Source organism: Elephas maximus, chromosome 26, assembly GCF_024166365.1.
Source record: "Elephas maximus indicus isolate mEleMax1 chromosome 26, mEleMax1 primary haplotype, whole genome shotgun sequence".
Classification (NCBI taxonomy): domain Eukaryota; kingdom Metazoa; phylum Chordata; class Mammalia; order Proboscidea; family Elephantidae; genus Elephas; species Elephas maximus.
The window spans coordinates 401167-425068 of NC_064844.1; the positions used below are offsets into that span (position 1 = coordinate 401167).

Sequence of the window (23902 nt, forward strand, 5' to 3'; positions counted from 1 at the left end):
CTGGGACTGATCCCTACTGACAACAAATATGTAAGATGTAGTCTCACCATCCTTGCTTCTAAGGAGCATTCTGGTTGTACTTCTTCTAAGACAGATTTGTTCATTCTTTTGGCAGTCCATGGTATATTCAATATTAAATAAAGCTGTTTAGTTTCCATCACATCTTCAGTTAGAAATAGATAAGTGGTAACTTTGGTAAAGGGTAAGACAGCACACAATTCTCGGAAAGTCAGCACAACTTGACCAAGGCAAGATCTTGGAAGCTTCACAGACACATCCAAACTCCCCGAGGGACTGAGTTTACTGCACTGAGGGCTAGGGACCATGATCTTGAGGGACATCTAGCTCAACTGGCATAACATAGTTTATAAAGAAATTGTTCTACATCCCACTTTGGTGGGTAGCATCTGGGGTCTTAAAAGCTTGTGAGAGGCCATCTAAAATACTCCATTGGTCCTACCCCATCTGGAGCAAAGGAGAATGAAGAAAACCAAAGATACAAGGAAAAGATGAGTCCAAAGGACTAATGAACCACAACTACCAAAGCCTCCACCAGAGTGAGTCCAGTACAACTAGATGGTGCCTGGCTACCACCACCAACTGCTCTGACAGGGATCACAACAAAGGGTCCCAGACAGAGCTGGAGAAAAATGTAGAACAAAATTCTAACTCACACACACACAAAAACACCCAAACTTACTAGTCTAACAGAGACTGGAGAAACCCCAAGAGTATGGGCCCTGGACACCCTTTTAACTCAGTACTGAAGTCACTCCTGAGGTTCACCAAAGATTAGACAGGTCCATAAAACAAAACAAGACCAAATGGGCATACCAACTCAGAGGCAAGGATAAGAAGGCAGGAGGGTATAGGAAAGCTGGTAACAAGGAACCCAAGGTCGAGAGGGGGAGAGTGTTGACATGTCATGGGGTTGACAACCAATGTCACAAAAATAATATGTGTATTAATTGTTTAATGAGAAACTAATTTGTAAACCTTCATATAAAGTACATTAACAAAAAGAAAAAAAAAAAAACTTCAGTTAGCAGGATAATAGTATTGTTTCTTGAATTATAAAAGACATTCCGTACATTTATAGTTTAGGGTAGAGCACTAAAAACTAATTTTTTAAAAACAATGTTTTGCTAAATTATTGTAAAACTTTAAAGTGTGCCAAGACAGGAAATTAGACCCCCACCCCACTCCCCGGCAAAGTTCAGAAAGAGCTGTCATTTCTCTTCACTCAATGACACCTAACAACAACAACATGAGGGGGAGGTATCACATGGTGACAGGTCAGACTCATTTTGCAATCAACAACACCTGGATGTTGTCACTTAATTAGTTACGCACTCACTAGTTTTACACCATAATCCAGGTCATATTTCTTTATTACATCCACAAGGCAATTAAATGACGTACCGAAATTCAGATATACTTCCTCTGTTGCTGACTTCTAATCTACTTGGATAAATAACCTTGGCAATAAACAGGAAGTGGAGTTTATTTGGCAGTTAACCGGAGCTGGTGCTTAGTGACTACCATTCATTTTTTATTGCCTCTCGGATCTTACGTAATACCAATGAGCTCTCTTTAATTAACTGTACACAGTTATATCCAAGGGTCAGAAACATGATAAACCTGAAATGTTTAGCAGCTTCCACGTTCCTAAGTCCTACTTTCCGTCCCCATAATTCCACAAATAATTAAAAAAAATAATAATAATTCCATGCAAAAGTGCTAAGAATAGGCTTGGGCCAGAGGCCTTCTACATTCATCTTAGCAGCAGGGCAGTGGCACACATGGATTGAAGCCAACAGCCAACCAGCCAGCACACAAACACTACACAAACGTAAGCAGTTTCAATACTGCTGGGCAGGATACACTGACACTGAGTTCAGGACAAGAGACATATCCAAAAGTTGCTTCCAAATCCTCTTAAGGCTAGATTTCCTGGCTTCCCCTTAATAACTCCATCGGTCCACAGAATGGAACCAGAGACTACGAACGGTAACGGAAGTCTGACACCAGGGAGTGCCTGCTGGCAGGCTACACAGTCAGAGGCGGGGGACTTTTGCAGTGCCAAACCCTGCTCTCACAGGGTCAACAAGTTTGCAAAGACAAACACTCATCTCTCGATCTCTCTCTCAATCTTTTTATTGAAGCATAATATACATACAGAAAAGGCAAATCATTAGAAACAGTGATCTTTTTTAAAAGCCTATTTAGGAAATATTTAAGCTCAGTCAACTCAAATGCAACTCTTTATACCGGGAGTTTAAAAATCAATTACTTCAGCACACACAATATTTTCTTAACTACCAAATGTAAAGAATTTCTTTTGATTTATTTTGATTTTTCCCAAGTGAAAGGGCTAATGATAGCTATCAAAAAACTCAAGTTGTATATTAAATGGTCAACTGAATAAGACCATTAAACAAAGACTAGGATTACCAATTTATACCAACATATCCATGCCAAGGAGTTACCCACAATTCCTCATTTTATTTCATCCCTCACATCCCACCCATGTCACTTCCAAGCAACTTAACTAAGTCCAAAATATATCCTCTGTGTTCACTTCTCTCCACCATGATGGCTAGATTTCTTGACTGCTAAAATTCTCTCCATCTGACTACTGTATTTTTATACAAATAATACGCACCTTCTCCGTTTGTTTGCCATCCTCGCCCTCCCCACCACAAGGTATTTTCATAAGCACCGTCAAGCCAATTTTTTTAACATGTTGTTGTAAAAAATTAGCATAGGGCATGTCATGGGTTGAATGTGTCCCCCCAAAAATATCTTGTCAACTTGGCTAGGTCATGATTCCCTTGGATGATTGTCTACCGTTTCATCATCTGATGTGATTTCTCTATGTGTTGTAAATCCTATCACTATGATATAAGATGGATTATAAATGGATTAGTGGCAGTTATGTTGACAAGCTCTACAAGATTACATAGTGTCTTAGTCCAATCTCTTTAGAGTTAGAAAAGAGAGAAGCGAGCAGAGAGACATGGGGACCTCACATCACCAACAAAGCAGTGCCGGAAGCAGGGAACATCCTTTGGACCCCGGCGTCCCTGTGCAGAGAAGATCCTAGTCCAGGGGAAGATTAACGTGACGCCAAGAGAGAGAGAAAGCCTTCCCCTGGAGCTGATGCCCTGAATTTGGACTTTTAGCCTACTTTACTGTGAAGAAATAAATTTCCCTTTGTTAACGCCATCCACTTGTGGTATTTCTGATATAGCAGCACTAGATGACTAAGACAGCGCGCTTACAAAAAGACCTCGTGGGGGGAGGGTACGGCTGGCAACAAACATAGAAGGTACATGTTATTTTCATAAAAATACAGTTCTCACTGCTAAAGTTCTCTCCATCTTCCTTGCTGATATTCTCTTGCCTGGATTACTGCAGTGTTATGTAATCGGTGCTATAGAAACAGCTACCGAACAGAAGCAAACCAATGTCGCTGAACAAATCGTGCAGAAACTGTTAAACGGGAACCTAATTTGCTGTGTAAATTTTCACTGAAAACACAATAAAATATTTTAATTAAACAAAAGTGAATGGAAAAACAAAGGGACAGGTGATGGGAGGGAGGAAATTAGAAACTGGAGAAGGAGGCAGTGTAAGTACAGTCTGCTGCTGGCTTTCCTTGTGGCCCACAATTGAGCCTTGTGCTTAGGACCAGGTGTCTCAGCGTGGCTTCCTGGATGGGATGAGTGTGTGGGCCGGCTCCCTTTCCCAGGGCTTCTTGACCCAAAACACATCCCACAGTAGCTGGTGGCCTTCAGTACATCCCTCACGCCTTGCCCTGAGCACGTCAACACCCCCAGAAACTACTTATGCACGCATGTCACATGGCACCTGGATGACCCCATTTCTTTAAGTCACTGGTCAGGAGGGACTGGAGTTCTTTAACCGCAGCACTAAAGAGTAGTGTGTGCAGACCACCATCCCTACATTGGCTGAAGAGTGAGACCCGCTGGCCACGGGGGACCAGCATCCACTATCGAGGCTGACCTTGCTCTGTCTTTTCTCTGTGTGAGTAAAGCATTGTTTTATACTAATAAACAGATAAAATAAAATAAAGAGCAGAAAGAGAGAGACCAGTTAGGAGAATGTTGTTAAAATCTAGGTGGGCAGTAATGGTGACCAGAACAGGGTAGTAAAAAAAATATTTAAAAACAGGGTAGTAGAGGTGGTGAAAAGCAGTCAAATTTCACATACACATGAAACTCTGAGCAAACAAGATTCAATGATGGGCTGGATGTGGGGTGTGAGAAAAAGAAAGGATATGAGCTGGGAAAATTGGAAGAATGAAGGTGCCGTTAACTGAGATGAGAAGAATGTAGGAGGAACAATCTGGGAAGGTATACAAGGAGCTTATTGATGAACATGTTCAACTTTTGACACCTTTTACACGTGTAAGTGGTTCTCAAGTATATCACAAAATGTATCTGGAATCTGGGGAGAAATACAGTTTAGAAATATAAATTTGGAAGTCATGAGCATATAGATAGTATTTGAATCCATTAAAATAGATGAGATCACCTAGACAATGGGTTGTAGAAAAGGAAGAAAAGAGGAACAAGGACTGAACCCTATGGCTCTCTAACATTTAGAGGTTGGGGAGATGAGAAGGAACCAGAAAAATATTTTTAATAAAGAAAGAGAGAAAAGAAAACAACAAGGAAGAACTAAAGAAAGAAAGGGGGGAAAAAATCAGGCAAATGTGGTGTCCTCAAAGACAAGTATTTCAAAAACAAATAAGATTTATTAAGTATGTCAAATGTTGTTGATGGGTCAAATAAATAAAATCTCATAGGGCTGTTACTTACAACCAAAACATTACTGTATATAAAATGTTAAACAAAGACTTGGCTAAGAAAAACAGGTACTATGTAAATAATAAATAGAGCAGTCTAATCATCAATACATGAAAATATTCAACACCATTTACTATTATACAATTCTTACATAAGACATACACCCAAATGTCTCTTTTCAACTGGTAACTCATCAAGAACTGAGGAGATTTCTAAGCAAGATCTTAAAGGGGCCTTGTGGCTTCTCCTTGCCACTTACAGTAAAATGTGAGAGAAAAAAGTAAGAGCTAAAAACGAACCGTATAAAATGAAACCAGAACTTAAAAGACTTAGAAAATTGTATTAAACAAACTAAAGAAACATGCCCTGGACAAACACTCACGTAGGGCAGGTCTACTCAGTCTTTTCTTTAAAAGATTGAGCCTGTGACTGATGGGGCCATTCAACCACTGCAGCAGGAAAGGACAGAGTGCACAAAATTAAGAAAAGCTGCCACTTCCTGGAATTCTACAGGCAGGAAACAGCCCAATGGAGCAGCTTGGCTGCAACATCTGTTGTCCTCCAAGAAAAAGGAGACACAATCATAGGAACAACTGGAAGACCTGTAGAACTGTTGAAGAGACCATAGTGGGCAGGGTTGCCTCCATTTCAAAGGGTAAAACCACCACCACCATTTCAAAGGGAAATGGAAAAACTGCTCCTGGGTTTCAAAGAGACAGATCTCCAAAAACTTGATTCTGGAGTGTGGGGTTGCCAGTCAGGTGGGGCAAGAGGACGGGGCTGCCACCCAAAGCTGAGGGAGCCATGCCAAGGTCTAGAAGAACACAGCCACGTGGGGCCAAGGGGGGTGAGACTGCCACTCAGATGGACTAAGAGAATGTAGCTGCCCAAAGCTGACTGAGGGAGCAGGGGTGCCACCCCAGTGGGCCAGGAAGGTGGGGCTGACATCCAGGGACATGGGGCCTCCACCCAGAATCCAGAGAATGTGGCCATTACCCAGAGTCTAGAGGGTGGGGCCATTGGCCAGTCGGTCCCAGAAAATTGGATTATTTTCGAGCTTTGACATCTAATGAAATTTGCTCTGTTGGGTTGTGGATTGCTTGTTAACCCATGACTCTTCCCATTTGGAATGGGAACATCTACCTCGTGCCTGTTCCACCATTGTACTTTGGAAGCAGATAATCTGTATGCTAGGTTTCACAGGTCTACTGATGAAGAGGAATTTTGCCCCAGCATGGAACGCACCCAAAGTCTTACCTACACTTGGCTTAGATAATTCCAAAGATGAGATTTTGGACTTGGAGTTAAGACTTTGTAGATGATGTGCTAGTGGCAATGTGTTGTACATGTGGGAAGAACATGAATTTTGGGGGATAAAGGGTGGAATGTGATGGATTAAACTGTGTCACCAAAAAACATGTGCTGTAAATCCTAACCCCTATACCCGTGGATGTAATTCCATTTGGGAATAGGGGTTTCTTTGTTATGTTAATGAGCCCATACCAGTATAAGGTGTCTCTAAACCAATCACTTCTGAGATACAAAAGAGCAGACTGAGCACAGAAGCAAAGCACAAGCAAGACTGGGGGAAAAGACAGATGACATGTAGAGATCTCCATGGAACACTAAGAGAAGGTGAGACAAGGATTTTCCCCCAGAGTGGACAGACAGTCTTCCCCTAGGGCCAGCATGTAGAATTTGGATATCCAGACTCCTAAACTCTGAGAAAAAAAATTTCTGTTCACAAAGGCCACCAACTTTTGATATTTCTGTTATAGCAGCACTATGCAACTAAGACACCTGGTGATCCTTCTTGGAACCAACTTCTTGATATCCTAGGATTGTTAATTCTCTTACAAGCTCATCCAATGTCATCTAATATCAGCAGTGTGAAAATAACTTTGACTTTGATGCCTATAGTTGTTCTAAAAATGGACTTAGTGGAGTATTTCATAAGTCACACTTACCTAGAAGCTGACAGACATACTTAATAAAGATCCAGCTCTCATGAAAACATTTCCTGTAGGGTTTGGGCTGTGTATCATTCTGGTGGCACAGTGGTTAAGAGCTTGCCTGCTAACCAAAAGGTCAGCAGTTCGAAATCCACCAGCTGCTCCTTGGAAACCCTATGGGGCAGTTCTATCTGTCCTATAGGATTGCTATGAGTTGGAATCAACTTGACAGCAATGGGATCAGACTAAAAGCCAAACCCAATGGATCGAGTTAATTCCAACTCATAGTGACGCAACAGGAAAGAGCAGAACTGCCCCACATGGTTTCCAAGGCTGTAAATCTTTAAGGAAACAGACTGCTGGGAATTCCAGAACACTTAATTATGAACATGAGGAATCTGTACATAGATCAAGAGGGAGTTGTTTGAACAGACCAAGGGGGTACTGTGTGGTTTAAAGTCAGGAAAGGCATGGGTCAGGGCTGTATCCTTTCACCACACCTATTCAATCCATATGCTGAGCAGATAATCCACAAAGCTGGACTATATGAGGAAGAACAGGGCATCAGGATTGGAGGAAGATTCATTAACAACCTGTGTTATAAATAAACTCAGATGCTCTGTAAGTTACTAAAATCAAAAGGCACATTCTCAACGCCAGTTCAAGAAATTTTAGAAAAATGTCAGGTTAAAAAGTACTAAAATAGCTTACTAGAAAAGCCTCAAAATAGACATATATAATTTCATATTCCTTCCAAATGTTAAAGACCAAGAGAAATAATTACTATTGCTAGAATAAAAAATGAACAACCTGTACAAGTGGCTAGTGAAACTCAGATACCCAAGTGTACTTATCACACCTGTCTAATCTGTCAGATTTTTTATTCAGGAACAACAAGAGGTAGGCTATAGAACATAATGGTCGGGAGAATGACTTTAAAAGGGTCAAACAAACCAATCAGTAAGTGCAATAAGCACTATTTTGTAATAGCTGAATAGAAAGTGCTCCAAATGTATTCTGCAAAAGAAACATTTTTAAAAACAAATTATCTTTTAAATTATAAATACTAAGAAACTAAAGAAGGGAATATGTCAAGAAAACTGCCAACTAAAAATATTCTCATCATTATAAGAAAAGAAATAAATTTCTATAACAGGGTGTAACAGAAGCCCTCATTTGGCTATTTATCTGAAATTAAATCTGGTTAGCTAATTCAGTGATCTGGGTTTTCTCTTATTAATTACCATACTTCTTTTTTTTCCTCAAAAGATATAAACCAGGTCATTTAAAGTCTGATCTGGCAGCCATCCTGAGCACAAAATGACATCAAGAAAAAACAAGCAGGTGCTAAAATTAGCTCCTGTAATGACTGTAGAAACTACAAGGAAAAGCAGCAGTATTTTGAAAATAATCATGATTAATTAAAAAATTATCTGTGGGGCAAGAGACCTACATAAGTGGAAAAACACACCTTATTCATGGATAGGCAGACTTAACATTCTAAAAATGTCTATTCTACCAAAAGCGATACATAGGTACAATGCAATTCTGATCCAAATCCCAACATTCTTTAACGAGATAGAGAAACAAACCGCCAACTTCATATGGAAGGGAAAGAGGCCCCAGATAAATAAGGCATTACTGAAAAAGAAGAACAAACTGAGAGGCCTTACTTTACCTGATTTTAGAATTTATTATACCACCACAGTAGTCAAAACAGCCTGGGACTGGTACAACAATAGATACATAGACCAATGGAACAGAATTGAGAATCCAGACATAAATCCATCCACATATGAGCAGTTGATATTTGACAAAGGCCCCAGAACAGTTAAATGGGGAGAAGACAGTCTTTTTAAGAAATGGTGCTGGCATAACTGGATACCCATCTGCAAAAAAAATGAAACAAGACCCATACCTCACTCCATGCACAAAAACGAGCTCAAAATGGATCAAAGACCTAAATATAAAATCTAACATGGTAAAGATCATGGAAGAAAAAATAGGGACAACGTTAGGAGCCCTAATACATGGCATAAACAGTATACAAAACATTATTAGGAATGCAGAAGTAAAACTAGATAACCGGGAGCTCCTAAAAATCAAACACCTATGCTCATCCAAAGACTTCACCCAAAGAGTAAAAAGATTACCTACAGACCGGGAAAAAGTTTTCAGCTATGACATTTCTGATCAGCATCTGATCTCTAAAGTCTACATGATACCGCAAAAACTCAACTACAAAAAGACAAATAACCCAATTAAAAAATGGGCAAAGGGTATGAACACGTACTTCACTAAAGAAGACCCTATTACCTCTGCATATTCTTATTATCTCTACAAAGATGACTTATATAAAATCAATTTTAATAAGCCAGGTAATATCCTCTAAGAAACAAATGGAAAAGACAGCTTACCAAGAAAAATTGATGGTAGTTAAACTCACCTGTCCGCTTTTCCCTAATTCCAGCTCTACTATGGCAACGGGGGTGTGTATTTGAGTAGAGTGCCTTGACTGTGACTTGCCATCGACTCTCCAGCTCAGGCCTCGAAGTCCACTGTCCCATCGGCTCTGGTTCATGAGGCTCTCTCGGATTTTTGTCTTGTGACTCTTCCAGAATTTGGAAATGACAGCGGCCTGGTCAGATGTGATCCCACCTTGCTTTTTCATTTGAGCCGTCAAGAATGCCTCCAGCTGGTTGAAATCCATGTCTGCAGATGCAATAGACTATAGAGATGACAGAAGAAATAATAAATTTGAATTTGGTAGATATCTAGAAAAGACTTCTTAACTAAAGATGTTGTTTTGAGTTGAGTTTTAATCACTGAGTCAGTGTTCAAAAAGGGCCATCTATTTGTTAAGTACAAAAACATCCTCATTGCAAATGTCAAGTATTGAAAAAGCTACTGTTAAAAATTCTATATAACCCAAATTCTATGTCAATGCTTAGAGTCTAAATTTTAAATACCCAGTTCCATGGATGGGGAAATAATAAACCATGGGGAGAACAAAATTAATTAGTTCTCTGATGAAATCTTACATAATTTAACCATTTCTTACAGCCAGGCTTGGTTTGATACACAGTAACTATACAATCAATGCCTTGTGCACAATCAGCATTACGAAATTTTGTTAATTAACTGTTTTAGCTTTGCTGCCTATCTTCAGCCAAATAATGCATTCACAATAACACTACTACGAAATTTACACTACTTCATGCTTTCCCATACACTTTCAAAATTTAATTGCTATTGAAACTGAGTTCTCCAGTCAAGCATCCAAGAAAACACGATAACTATAAACAAATACCTTAAATTTGCACAGTACGATTTAACCTTTCAAAACATTTTTACAGCTATTACCTCATTTGAGCCTTGTAATCCACTTTCAAGGATGGGCACATGTATTATTAGTTCACTTTACCCTTCGGGAGAAAAACCACAGAGAAACAAGGTGATTTTCCTGAAAACTGGTGCAGGTGCAAAGCCTCCTAACTGGAAACCCATGTTTCCCTCTGATTACTTGTCATGAGTGACTGCACAGAGAGTGGACTTTCCGTCACCCCCAACAAACAAATCTCAGCTGGTACACTTTGCCAACAATGATGCAGATCTTGCCGGAACCTAAGGAACAGCTACAATGCTTCAGTCTTTGGGTCTCCAGAGGCTCGTTGAGACATCAGACAATAAAATAGGGAGACCACCACCACAAAACTTTTACTTTGGTTTGGCTGATCCAGTAAGAAATACATGTGTTATGATAACTTAGGAGGCCAGCTAGCTCAGTTCAGCAGTGAATAGAAAAACCAAGACATAAAGTTGAAAGGGTATTTTGGGGTCAGATTATAGAATGTACCCCACACCAGAAGTTTAGGTGCTGTGCTATGTAGGCAGTAGGAACCCTGGTAGCGCGATGGTTAAGCATGTGCCTGTTAACCAAAAGGTCGGTGGTTTGAACCAAGCCAGCGGCTCTGTGAAAGACCTGGTGATCTGCTCCCATATGGATTGTTGTGTGCCGCTGAACTGATTCCAATTCACAGCCACCCTACAGGACACAGCAGAACTGCCCCACAGAGTTTCCCAGACTATAATCTTTACAAGTGCAGATCAGGTTTTTTCTCACCCGCTGAGCCACTGGTGGGTTTGAACTGCAGACTTTTCAGTTAGCAGCCAAGCACTTAACCACTGCACCACCAGGACTCCTTATCCTGCAAAGATTACGGCCTAGGAAACTCTATGGGTTTCTGTCCTATAGGGCTGCTACAAGTCAGAACAGACTTGACAGCACACAACAACAACAACATACACAGGCAATAAGGAGCCACTAAAAGTTAGGTAACTAGGGAATCATGACGCAAGCTGTGGTTTCGAAACGTGACTGTGACAACAGGGAGCAGCTGGATTAAAGTGGGAAATCGTCTGAGGGCTGGGTAACATAGCCTCAGAGACGACGGTGACACCAATGATCTGGTCACACAGCAAGCCTTCCCCTGCCTTGTCTTTGGTTATGCACCTACCCTCTCCTGGCCATGGTGGGTTCGCATGAGCTCCAAACCAGATAGATCACAGTACCCTCTGTTCTTGGCAAACTGATAGGTCCAAATGATTTCCCAATTTAGAGCGAGAGGAGAAACGGCCATGCCTCTGGGTTCATGGTACCTACCACACAGATGTGAGGCTGGGGTTGAGGACAGCAAAGGCCTAACTGCAGTAACAAAGAATGAAGCCAAGTAGAGGCAGGAAGAAGTGAGAGTTGGTTCCAATGGGGTACTCTCCCTGTCCAGTCTCCAAATCCTGGTTCCTGCAGTTCTGTATGTGTCTCAGGATCCTTCCAACCTAAACCAAGTCAAGCCAACTGCTGCTTACAGGCACCAACAAATCTCATTTACTGTTCAAGCTAGTCAAGTTGTACTCCATTTGGAACCAAGAGTCCTGACTGAGCCAGGGCAAGAGCAGTGGAAGAGAAGAACACAAAGGCAGACAGTGCACAGACAGAGGAGGGTACTGGGCTGGAGAGACAGACATGCTGCCTTCGTTCCTCCACTAATGCAGAAGGAACTGTATAGGAAATATTACAACTTTCTGACTCGACGGCACTGCGTCACTGGGCTGGTAAACTAAAGATACTTAAAAAAAAAAAAACCCAGTGCCGTCAGTTCAATAAACATTTATTGAATACCTGTCCATTTACCAGGTATTAGGACCCAAAATCTGTGGCTATGCCACTGAATAGAAACATTCATTTTTTATAACAACATATTATTATTGAGTAAATTATTTTCATTGGCACCTTGCTTCACAATATCACATCACAACTCAAGGTGATTTGTAGCATCTTCAAAATTGACTGGTGATGGCTTTTCCCCAACTCTTACCAATAGGTATCTACTCTAATAATCATCTCACCTGTGACAGAAATTATTTTGGTTGGGCTGCAGTGAATTAAATCTTGAACTCTGGTCAATTCATCCAAATTTAGACCAGATTAAATGAGGAATTGATGTTGGTTTGTGTTTAAAGTCATCAATTTTCATTTTATTCAGAAAATATTTGAACAGATACCATGGAACAGACACTGTCCAAGGCTTACCACCCAGTCTACCTGTCTACCTATAGCCTAAGTCAGCATTCTGGGGCTCACCGCTCATCATCTCCTCTCCTCCACAACTCAAGTCAGTGGTTCTTAACACTGGCTGCACATTAGAATCATGAAGTACATTCCCCAAATTCTGATTTAGTCAGTCTAGAGTGGGGCCAAGTCTAGAGTGGGGCCAGGGAATTGGTATTGTTTAAAAGCTTCCCAAGTGATTCTAATGGACAACGAATCTTGAACACTAAAGCCTATAATCTTTCAACTGCCCAAGTTCTAGTGATTTTTTATCTCTGAAACAATCCTCTAACATGTCCCCTCTGCTCTGTCCCTATCAGCTCTGCCCTAGTAGAGGCCCTCTATAGGCTTCTACCCTCTCAGGTCTATCTTCTCTACCATCTTGAAAGTAATCTTTCTAAAATGTTAATAAGATCCTGTCACTTCCCTGTTTAAAACTATCCAATGGCTGACTATTACCTACTATAGTGGTTAGTAGAATGTTATGAAGCGTTCTACCCTAAGGTATGAGGTAAGTTACAAGTAATACGATAGTAATAATAGCACAAGTATTGAAGTTTGTAAGGATAGATTGGAGGGTTTTCAAGGTTATTCTCATATTAACAACTTTCTCACTCATCTTATTCCTAATGCTTCCTTGAATGGAAGAAAACTACAAACACTGGAAAGTTTCCCTGGGAATATATCATGCATGCATTAACTTCTGTTCAGGGACGGTGTTTCCAATCTTCCTCCTCCCCTAGTAAGGTAAGTGCTCCCTTCTATTCCAAAAACATCCTAATATCTCTACCTCTGCACATACCTAATGTAATGAAATTCTGTTTACGTGTCTCTGACATTCACCAGATCCTAATCTTTAAGCACAGGGTCTACGCTATTCATCTCCTGGAAATTTAGCATCAAACACAACTCCTTAAAGTAGAATCCGTGTTCTAACATTTGGTAGGATGAAGGTCCCATCTCTGGTATCTTAAGCATTCACAACCATATCAACAACTTTTTAAAACTAAAAATACAAAATGTTCCAGATCAACTGTAAGTCTAAAGTTACCACCTTCTTGCTTTACAAGATTCTCCCACGTCTATCACAAGCCATAAAGTCCTAAAAAAGGATATAAAATCATCTCAGGGTACTGATTTCTATTGTCTAACGCAAAATCTAACCTTGCAAATTACCAAGGGGTTGCCAGTCAAAGGAAATTTAAGCTAGGAAACTAGAGGAAAAGAATAATTTGAATAAAAATGAAAATACAAGCCATCATATTAATATTATTGACAAAGTTGTCACTGCTAAAATACAATCGCAGAGCGACCCAACATGGTGTAATTGATGATGGACAGCTTCAAGAAGTCACTGGTCTGCTAGCTGATACTGACCAGCAATATGTTCAACATGTACTTGATTAAAACACGATGATTCGGTAACTTTTTTAACATTAAAATAGTAACAGCTACCAGTCTGAAACTGAAATTGCAAATGAACACAACCAGTGAGGCAGTAGGGGAGAGGATGCAATGGGTATGCTAAGCTGTTCTTGGGTGCTCCAGAGCATGGGAATAAATTGATACATATCCTCTTTCAACCTACAACTGGTTTTTAAATTTTAAAAAATAGCATCATGCAGATGTATTATTCTGCTACTTGCTTTTTTCTCTAAACATATTTCTAAGATCCATGCATTCTGCTGCATGTAACTGTACTTTACTCCTTTTCACTGCTGTATTTTTCAGGAATATATCACAATTCAATTACTCATTCTACTAGCAATGGGCATTTCTTGGGTGTTTTTTGGATTTCGCTATTCTGAACACAGTTTCTCTAGGGTATGTCTAGCAGAGGAACTGACAGGTCCTAGGGTACGTGAATATTTAGGTTTTCCAAGATGACTATACCAATTTCCACTCCCACCAGCAGAGTACAGGAGTCCTGTTGATTGACATCCTCACAATTTAGCATCGACAGTTAATTTTTGCCTATCTAGTGGGTGTAAAATGGTATCTCAACTTGGTGTTAATTTGCATTTCATAACAAATAAGGCTGAACGAGGTTTTATATATCAATGAGTCACTCATATTTCTCTTCTGTGAAATGTATGTTACAAGGTCTTTTGCCCATTTTTCTACTGTGTTATTTCTTATTGACTTGTACAAGTTCATTTTATATTGATACTAATACAGTATAGACTGTGGAAGGGTAAACAGTTAAGCACTCGGCTACTAGCCAAAAGGCTGGCAGCTAGAACCCAGCCTGAGGCACCCCGAAAGCCAGCTCCGGTGGAAACCCTCCGGAGCAGTTCTACTCTGCACATACGGGTTCACCATGAGTTGGAATCAACTTGAGGGCAACTAACAGAAACAACAACATACACACTGTGAATAACTTCTCCCAGTGTCTGTCTTGTCTATTAATTTTCTTTAAAGTGTCTTTTAATGAACAGAAGTTTTTACTTTTAATGAGGTCAAACTTGCCGATTTTTTTATTGTTTGTGCTTTGGGTATTGTTTAAGAAATCCTTCCCTGCTCCAAGGTCATAAAAATACTCTTATATTTCCTTTTAAAATTTAAGCTTTCCCTTTCACACTTAAGCCTTCTGCTAAATTTATTCTTAAGGACTTTTAGATTTATAGCTATTAGAATTCCATCTTTCTCAGGTACATTTCAACAACTGTTGGAGAAAGTTACTACCTTTTTATCAGCTTCCTTCAACTTTCTTCATCTCTTTTTGTTTTACTTTTCTAACTTCTTAAGCTGGATGGAATCATGAATTAATTAATTAAAATTCCATTTAAATTATGAATTAAAATTCTTAGAAATTTTATTGAGATATGCTTTATGGCTATATGGTCAATTTTATAAATGTTCCTTGATTGTTTAAAATTTGTATCCTCTACAAAATTTTATAAATGTCCATGAAGAAAAGCTCAAATCTTTCACGTCTTCACTAATCTGTCAGGTTAATCTATCAAAATTTGAGAGAGGTACACGAATTTCACATTATGATGCGGATTTGTCCATTTCTCTCTACTATTTTAACAATTCTTGTTTCATATATTTTAAGACTATTTTCTTAGGTGTATATAAGCTTATCGTTACCTTCTTCCTTGTCAACAGTGATCCTCTCTGTCTCACGTCAGTCTTTCAACTAAAGCTTATTTTTTCTCATGTTAAAGTAGGTACTCCAGCTGTGTTATGGTTGACATTTACTTAGTAAATATTTTTCTATCCTTTTGCTTTCAAATATTCCCCAGTCCTTATGCTTTAGGCGTGTCTCTTGTGAAGAGCATTAAGCCGCAATTTGTATTTTTTAGCACTTCTGATCTATTGGTTTGTTTTGCTGCTTTTTTCTCCTTTTTCGGGTAAGTTTAATACATTAGTGCTTATTTTGACTTGTTTCTTCTATCTTACTCTCGTTTAAATTTCAACAATTGTAATTTTTATTTCTAAACGGTCTACTTGGTTCTTTTTGAAATCTCCCTGATCATTTTTTATGGTATCTTGTTACTTTCTCATTTTTGTGACTCCATAAGTGTCTCTTTTTTTTTTCTTTATACAAAGTTATAATATCTAAAGTCCCTGGTGTCTAATTCTGTTACTTTTCCTGCTAGTTCTCACTCATTATTATTAGCCCTAATGTATTTGTGACCTTTGACTGTCAGTTCATATTGGCAAATTTAATATCGGTTTGTGGGGATCCTCAGGGCCGAAGTTGAGATGCTTCAATCTGTGGAGAACTTGCATTTCCTTCTACTGGGAATAAAAGTTCCCTTTGATATTTCCAGGTTATAGAGGGTTTCTCTAATTGAGCTCTTCCATTAGCCCAAAGCTTAGTCTCAGTAACAACGCTGATAACAACAACTGGTCTCCTAGACACCCTGTTCTACTCTGCTTTAGACTCACAACTGTACATTTTCAGCTGAAAGGGTAGGTAAGGTGGTGTCTGGAGACACTGCCAACAAGCCTAGCAACACATTAAAAAACTGGTTTTCTCCAGTATAGTAGGTAAATTCCACTTGTTTTATGACAGGAGCACCTATCTTCTCAGTAATCACCCAGAAGCCCACTGTCCGTTAAGAGAAGTTAAACATTTACTGAGTGCTGACCACAGACAATATATCACTGATAGGAGTGGGTTACATGCCACAGCCGTTAAGGCAGGAAAATGTTGCAAAGCCATGCTTAGAGAAAGAAGGGGCACAGCAAATTTCTAAGAAAGAAAATGACATGTTGAGACTTAAGCTTCAGAAATATCTGCAGCAGAATGTAAGCTGGAATGAAGATAATTCCATCCAACAGTAGAAGGAGCTGTATTTATGAAAGGAAACACTGGTTCGATATTAATGCTCTTGTTCCGAGTTCCTGTTAGTATTTCTGGGCTTTAGTAACTGAGGCTGGGGAGTCTGTGGGCGGTGTGAACTGTTAATGTAGTCAACTACTAACCAAAACATTGGGTGACTGGCTGTTTGAATCCACTCAGAGGTGCCCTGGAAGAAAGGCTTGGTGATCTGTTTTGGAAAAATCAGCCACTGAAAACCCTGTAGTGCACAATTCTACTTCGCACACGCGGGGTCACCATGAGTTGGAATCAGTTCAACGGTAACTGGTAATTAAGGGCAGAATTCAATCAGAGTAATTTTTACAATAACAAGAGATCATTTGGCAGATTATTTTAACTTTGTCAAAAAATATCACCCTTTCTAAATTAAAATACTATAGGTGTACACATGAGGATTGTGACTTTAAGGCGTATCAGTAGACAGTAATAAATTATGTACGTATAATGTAATACTTAAAGGAACCATTGAAAAGGCTAGACTGAAGGAGATACACTCAAAAACACTATGGATAAATCGAAATGGAATTCTAGAAAATGTACAAGTAAACCACAGGAAGGTATGAAAGAGAAGACTGAGAAACAAAAAAAGAACAAAAAGAAGACAACAAATAAAATGGCAGACTTAAGTGTTAACATACTAATAATCACAGTAAATGTAATGGTCTAAATATGCTAATTAAAAGACAGAGACTGCCAGGGTAGATTAAAAACATGACCCAACCATATGCAATCTACAAGAAACTAAATTCAAATTAAATCATCTAGGCAGATCGAAAGTAAAAGAATGGGAAAAGATACATTATACAAACATTAATCAAAAGAAAGTAGGAGTGGCAATACTAACATCAGATAAAGGTGATTTCAAACAACAAAAATCACTAGGGACGGTAAGGGGCATTATATAATAACAAAAGGTTCAATCCACCACGAGGATGCAGCAATTCTAAATGTGTTTGCACCAAACAACACAGCTGGAAAATATGTCAATCAAAAACTGACAGAACTGAAAGGATAAATATACACTAATCTATAATTATAGCTGGAGACATCAACACACCTCTCTCAACAACACATATAACAACTACACAGAAAATCAGTAAAAATACAGAACTCAACACTATCAACCAACAGGACTGAACTGATATTTATAGAACATTCCCTTCAAAAACAGCAGAATACGCATTCATTATAAGAGCTTATGGGACATACATCAAGACAGATTATATCCTGGAAAAAGAAACAACCTCAACATATTTAGAAGCCTAGAAATCATAGAGAACACACTCTCTAACCACACTAAACCACATACAAATCAAAAACAGAATGATAACAGGAAAATCCCCAAGGACATGGAAAGTAAACACACTTTTAAATAACACAGGGGCCAAAGAAGTCTCAAAAGATTTTAAAAAATACACTAAACTGAATAAAAATGAAAATACAACATACTAACATAACAAAGTTTGTGGCACAGCCAAAGCAGGGCTGAGAGGGAAATGTTTAGCTCTAAATGCATACATTAGAAAAGAGGAATGATCTCAAGTCAATATTATAAGTTCCCATCCCAAGAACCTAGAAAAAGAAGAGCAAAATAAGCCCAAGGAAAGCAGAAAAAAAATACTAATAAAGAGCAGAAATCAATGAAAACAAAACAAAAAGATAATAAATGAAACAAAGAACTAGCTCTTTAAAAAGAATAATAAAATTGACAAACCTTTAGCCAGACTGACAAAAACAGAAAACACAAATTACTAATGGTAGGAATAAAACAAAGAATATCACTACAGACCCAGAAGAAACCAAAAGAATAATAAGGGAATACTACAAACAACTCAATACACATAAATTCAACAATTTACATGAAATGGACCAATTTGTCAAAAAACACAGCTCACGGAATTTGAAACAGATCATTTAAATAGACCCGTGTTGTTGTTTGGTGCCTTCGGGTTGCTTCTGACTCACAGAGATCCTATGTGCAGCAGAATGAAACACTGCCTGGTCTTGCTCCATTCTCACAATCATTGCTATATTTGAGTCCATTACTGCAGCCACTGTGTCAATCCATCTCTTCAAGGGTTGTGATCCTTGGAGATGTGTGTCAATTTGGCTGGGCCATGACTGTCAGTGGTTTGGCAGTTATGATGTAGTTTGGCAGTCATATGATGACGTGATCACTTCCATGATGAGATTTGATGTAATATGATCACCTATACGATGGGGTCTGTTATGAGTAGCCAATCAGTTGAAAGGGGGTTTCCTTGGGAGTGAGACCAACATTAAATATAGGTGGACTTTATGGTAGGGCTTGCAGGTTTTGCTCAAAGTGGATCCTACAGCTGGCTCCTGTCCATCTGACCTCCGATTCTTGGGACTTGAACTAGCAGTTTACCCGCCAGTCTTGGGATTCGTTGGTATTCACAGCCTGTGAGCCAGAGCCCTGCCGTCTGTCTTGCTGATCTTGGGTTCACCAGCCCCTACGGCTACATGAATCAGGAGAAGCCTCCCGCCCGACCCACGTTCCACCCTCTACAACCAAATGAGTCATTTCCTTAATATAAATCTCTCTCTCTATATATATGTATACGCTTTACTGGTTTTGCTTCTATAGAAAACCCAGCCTAAGACAGGGGTCTTCCTCTTTTTTTCTGACCATCTGCTTTACCAAGCATGATGTCCTTTTCCAGGGACTGATCCCTCCTGATAACATGTCCAAAGTACGTAAGACAAAGTCTTGCCATCGTGGCTTCTAAGGAGCATTCTGGCTACACTTTTTCTAAGAAAGAGTCGTTTGTTCTTCTGGCAGTCCACGGTATATTCAATATTCTTCATCAAGACCATAATTCAAAGGCATCAATTCTTCTTCCTTATTCGTTGTCCAGCTTCCATACGCATATGAGGCAACCGAAAATAACATGGCCTAGATCAGACAAATCTTAGTCCTAAGTGTGACAACTTTGCTTTTTAACACTTCAAAGAAGTCTTTTGCAGCAGATACGCCTAATGCGATATGTCATTTGATTTCTCGACTGCTGCTTCCATGGGCGTTGATTGTGGATCCAAGTAAAATCAAATCCTTGGCAACTTCAATATTTTCTCCATTTGTCATGATGTTGCTTATTGGTTCAGTTGTGACAATTTTTGTTTTCTTTATGTTGAGATGAGTCTTAGTAATCTAGTGCTGTTATAACAGAAATAGCACAAGCAGATGGCTTTAACAAAGAGAAATTCATCCTCTCACAACCTAGGAGGTCAGAAGTCTGAATTCAGAGTGCCAACTCCAGAGGAAGGCTTTCTCTCTGTGTCAGCTCTGGGGGAAGGTCCTTGTCATCAATCTTTCCCGGTCTAGGAGTTTCTCAGTGCGGGGAATCTGGGTCCATAGGGTGCGCTATTCTCCTGACTCTTGTTTCTTGGTGGTATGAGGTTCCCCCGTCTCTCTGCTTGCTTCTTTCTTTTATATCTTAAAAGAGATTGACTTAAGACACAACCTATACCATATGATCCAGCAATCCCACTCCTAGGAATACATTCCAGAGAAATAAGAGTCATCACACGAATAGATATATGTTCATTGCAGCACTGTTCACAATAGCAAAAAGATGGAAACAACCTAGATGCCTAGCAACAGACGAATGAATAAACAAACTGTGGTACATACACACAATGAAGTATTACACAACTATAAAGAACAACGATGAATCTGTGAGGCATCTCATAACATGGATGCATCTGGAGAACATTATGGTGAATGAAATAAGTCAATCACAAAAGGACAAATATTGGATGAGACCACTACTGTAAACACTCATGAAAAGGTTTACGTACAAAAAGAAACAATATTTGATGGTTACAAGGGATGGGAGGAGTGGGGATGGAAAAGCATTTAATAGACAATAGATAAGCGGTAACTTTGGTGAAGTGTTAAGACAGTATACAATACTGGGGAAGCCAGCACAACCTGCACAAGGCAAGACCATGGTGGCTCCAGAGACAAATCCAAACTCACTAGAGGATTGAATTGAGGGGATGAGGGCTGTGGGGACCATGGTCTCAGGGAACATCTAGCTCAACTGGCATAACAAAGTTTATAAAGAAAATGTTCTACATTGTACTTTGGTAAGAAGCATCTGGGGTCTTAAAAGCCTACGAGCGGCCATCTAGGATACTCCACTGGTCTTACCCCTTCAGGTGCAAAGAAGAATGAAGAAAACTAAAGATACAAGTGAAAGCTTAGTCCAAAGGACTAACAGACCACATCTACCACAGCCTCCACCAGACTGAGTCCAGTACAACTAGATGTTGCCCGGCTATCACCACTGACTGCTCTGACAGGGTCACAATAGAGGGTCCCCGACAGATCTGGAGGAAAATGCAAAACAAAGCTCTAACTCAGAAAGAAAGACCAGACTTGCTGGCCTGACAGAGACTGGAGAAACCCTAAGAGTATGGCCCCTGGACACCCTTTCAGTTCAGTAATGAGGCCACTCCTGAGGTTCACCCTTCAGCCAAAGATTGAACATGCCCACGGAACAACACAAGATTAAAGGGGTGCACCAGCCCTGGGGCAGGGACTGGAAGATAGGAGGGAACAGGAAAGCTGGTAATAAGGAACCCAGGGTTGAGAATGGAGAGTGTTGATATGTCATGGGATTGTTAACCAATGTCATACAACAATGTGTGTACTATTTGATGAGAAACCAGTTTGTTCTGTAAACCTTCATCTAAAGTTCAATAAAATAAATTAGTTAAAAAGGCATAACCTAATCTTGTAGATTGAGTCCTGCCACATTAACATAACTGCCTCTAAACCTGCCTCATTAACACCATAGAGGCAGGACTTACAACACAAAGGAAAATCATATCAGATGACAAACGGTGGACAATTACACAATACTGAGACTCATGGCCTAGTCAAGTTGACACACATAATTTTGGGGTTACACAATTCAAACCGTTACAAGATGTAATCCACATTGAAGACTAGAGTCTTTGATCTTCATCTGTAAGGGCTTCAAGTCCTCTTCACTTTTGGCAAGCAGGGTTGTGTCATCTGCATTTCACAGGCTGTTAATGAATCTTCCTCCAGTCCTGATGCTGCACATATAGTCCAACTTCTCGGATTATTTGCTCAGCATACAGGCTGAATAAGTACAGTGAAAGGAAACAACTCCAACGCACACCTTTCCTCATTTTAAACCACACATTATCCCTTTCTTCTGTTCCAGTGACTGCCTCTTCGTCTATGTACAGGTTCCTCATTAGCACAATTAAGTGTTCTGGAATTGCCATTCTTCATAATATTATCCATAAGTTGTTATGATCCACACAGCTGAATGTCTTTGCACAGGAAATAAAACACAGGTAAAACATCTTTCTGGCATTCTTTGCTTTCAGCCAAGATCCAACTAACATCAGCGATGATAACCCTCTTTCCACATCCTCTTCTGAATCCGACTTGAATTTCCAGCAGTTTCCTGTTGATGTACTGCTACAACCATTTTTTGATTATCTTCAGCAAAATTTTACTTGCGTGAGATATTAATGATATTGTTTGATAATTTCTGCATTCTGTTTTATCATCTTTCTTAGAAATGAGCACAAATATGGATCTCTTCCAGTCGGTTGGACAGGTACCTGTCTTCCAAATTTCTTGGCATAAACAAGTGACCGCTGCCAGCATTGCATTCATTTGTTGAAACATCTTAATTGGTATTCTGTTAATTCCTGGAGTCCTGTTTTTCGACAATGCCTTCAATGCAGCTTGGACTTCTTCCTTCGATACCATCGGTTCTTGGTCAGATACTACCTCCTGAAATGGTTGAATGTCAACCAGATCTTTTTGGTACAGTGAGTGACTCTGTGTATTCCTTCCTTCTTCTTTCGATCTTCCTGTATCATTCAATAATTTGCCCATAGAATCCTTCAATACTGCAACTGAGGGCTTCAATTTTTTCTTCAGTTCTTTCAGCTTGAGAGATGTTGGGTGTATTCTTCCCTTTTGGTTTTCTAACTCCAGGTCTTTGCACATTTAATTATAATGCTGAGCATTTATCCCAAAGAAATTAAAGCTTATGTTCACACAAAAACCTATACACATTGTTCACGGCAGCTTTATTTATAACAGCCAAAAGCTGGAGATAATCAAAAGGTCCATCAGGAGTCAAATGATTAAACAAATTGTGGTACATCCATACCATGGAATGCTACTAAACAATCAAAAAAAAAAACACAAACTGCTGATAAACAGCAACTGTATGATTCCATTACATAACACTCTCGAAATGAAAAAACTATAGAGACGAACAGATTAGTGGTTGCTAGGAATCAGGGATGGTGGATATCGAGAGGGGAGACTTGTGATGACAGAATAGTTCCGTACCTTGTATTATGATGGTGGCAATATGAATACACATGTGATAAAAATGGCATAGAATTATACACACATGGCACAGTGGTTAAGAGCTCAGTCTGCTAGCCAAAATGTCGGCAGCTGGAATCCACCAGCTGCTTCTTGGAAACCCTATGGAGCAGTCCTACTCTGTCCTACAGGGCTGCTATGAGTTGGAATTGACTCGATGCCAACAGGTTTGATTTGGTTTTTATGGACAATTAGGGAAATCTGAACATTACGGAATTATCATTAATTCTGGTAGTAGCATAATCACATTTTGGTTATATAAGATAATATTCTTAGAGAAGCATATTAATGTATTTAAAAGTGAAATACCATGACACAGAATTTTAAATATGCCAGCAAAATTAATAAAAAAGACAGTCAAACATCAACAATTGTTAAATAAGATAACAGGTAAAATGTTCTCAAAGCTCCCTGGGTGGCACAAGCCATCTGTGTTCAATCACTAACTGAAAGGTTTGAGGTTTGAGCCCACCTGCAGCGCTGCTGAAGAAAGGCCTGGCAGTCTGCTCCCATAAGATTACAGCCAAGAAAACCCTATCAAGCAGTTCTACTCTAAACATGGTGTTGCCATGAGTCAGAACAGACTTGATTGCAATAGGTAAAATAGTCTCTATTTTTTTATGTTTGAGCATTTTCATAACAACTCCAAAATTTCTCTTTACATCTTTAGAAAACTGAGGCACAGAGATTAAGTGATTTGCTCAAGATCACAAATTGTAAGTGGCATGGCTGGGATTCTAATCCAGTCAGCCTAGC

General features: G+C 39.4%; 1 protein-coding gene across 1 annotated transcript in view; it reads right to left on the reverse strand.

Moving 5' to 3' along the window:
- The window catches only part of COMMD1 (copper metabolism domain containing 1), a 114361-nt gene that overhangs the window by 60974 nt on the left and 29485 nt on the right, over nt 1-23902 (reverse strand). The window contains exon 2 of the mRNA XM_049870517.1: nt 9234-9515. Coding sequence (XP_049726474.1) covers nt 9234-9515 — 282 coding nt within the window. The remainder of the gene's footprint in view (nt 1-9233; nt 9516-23902) is intronic.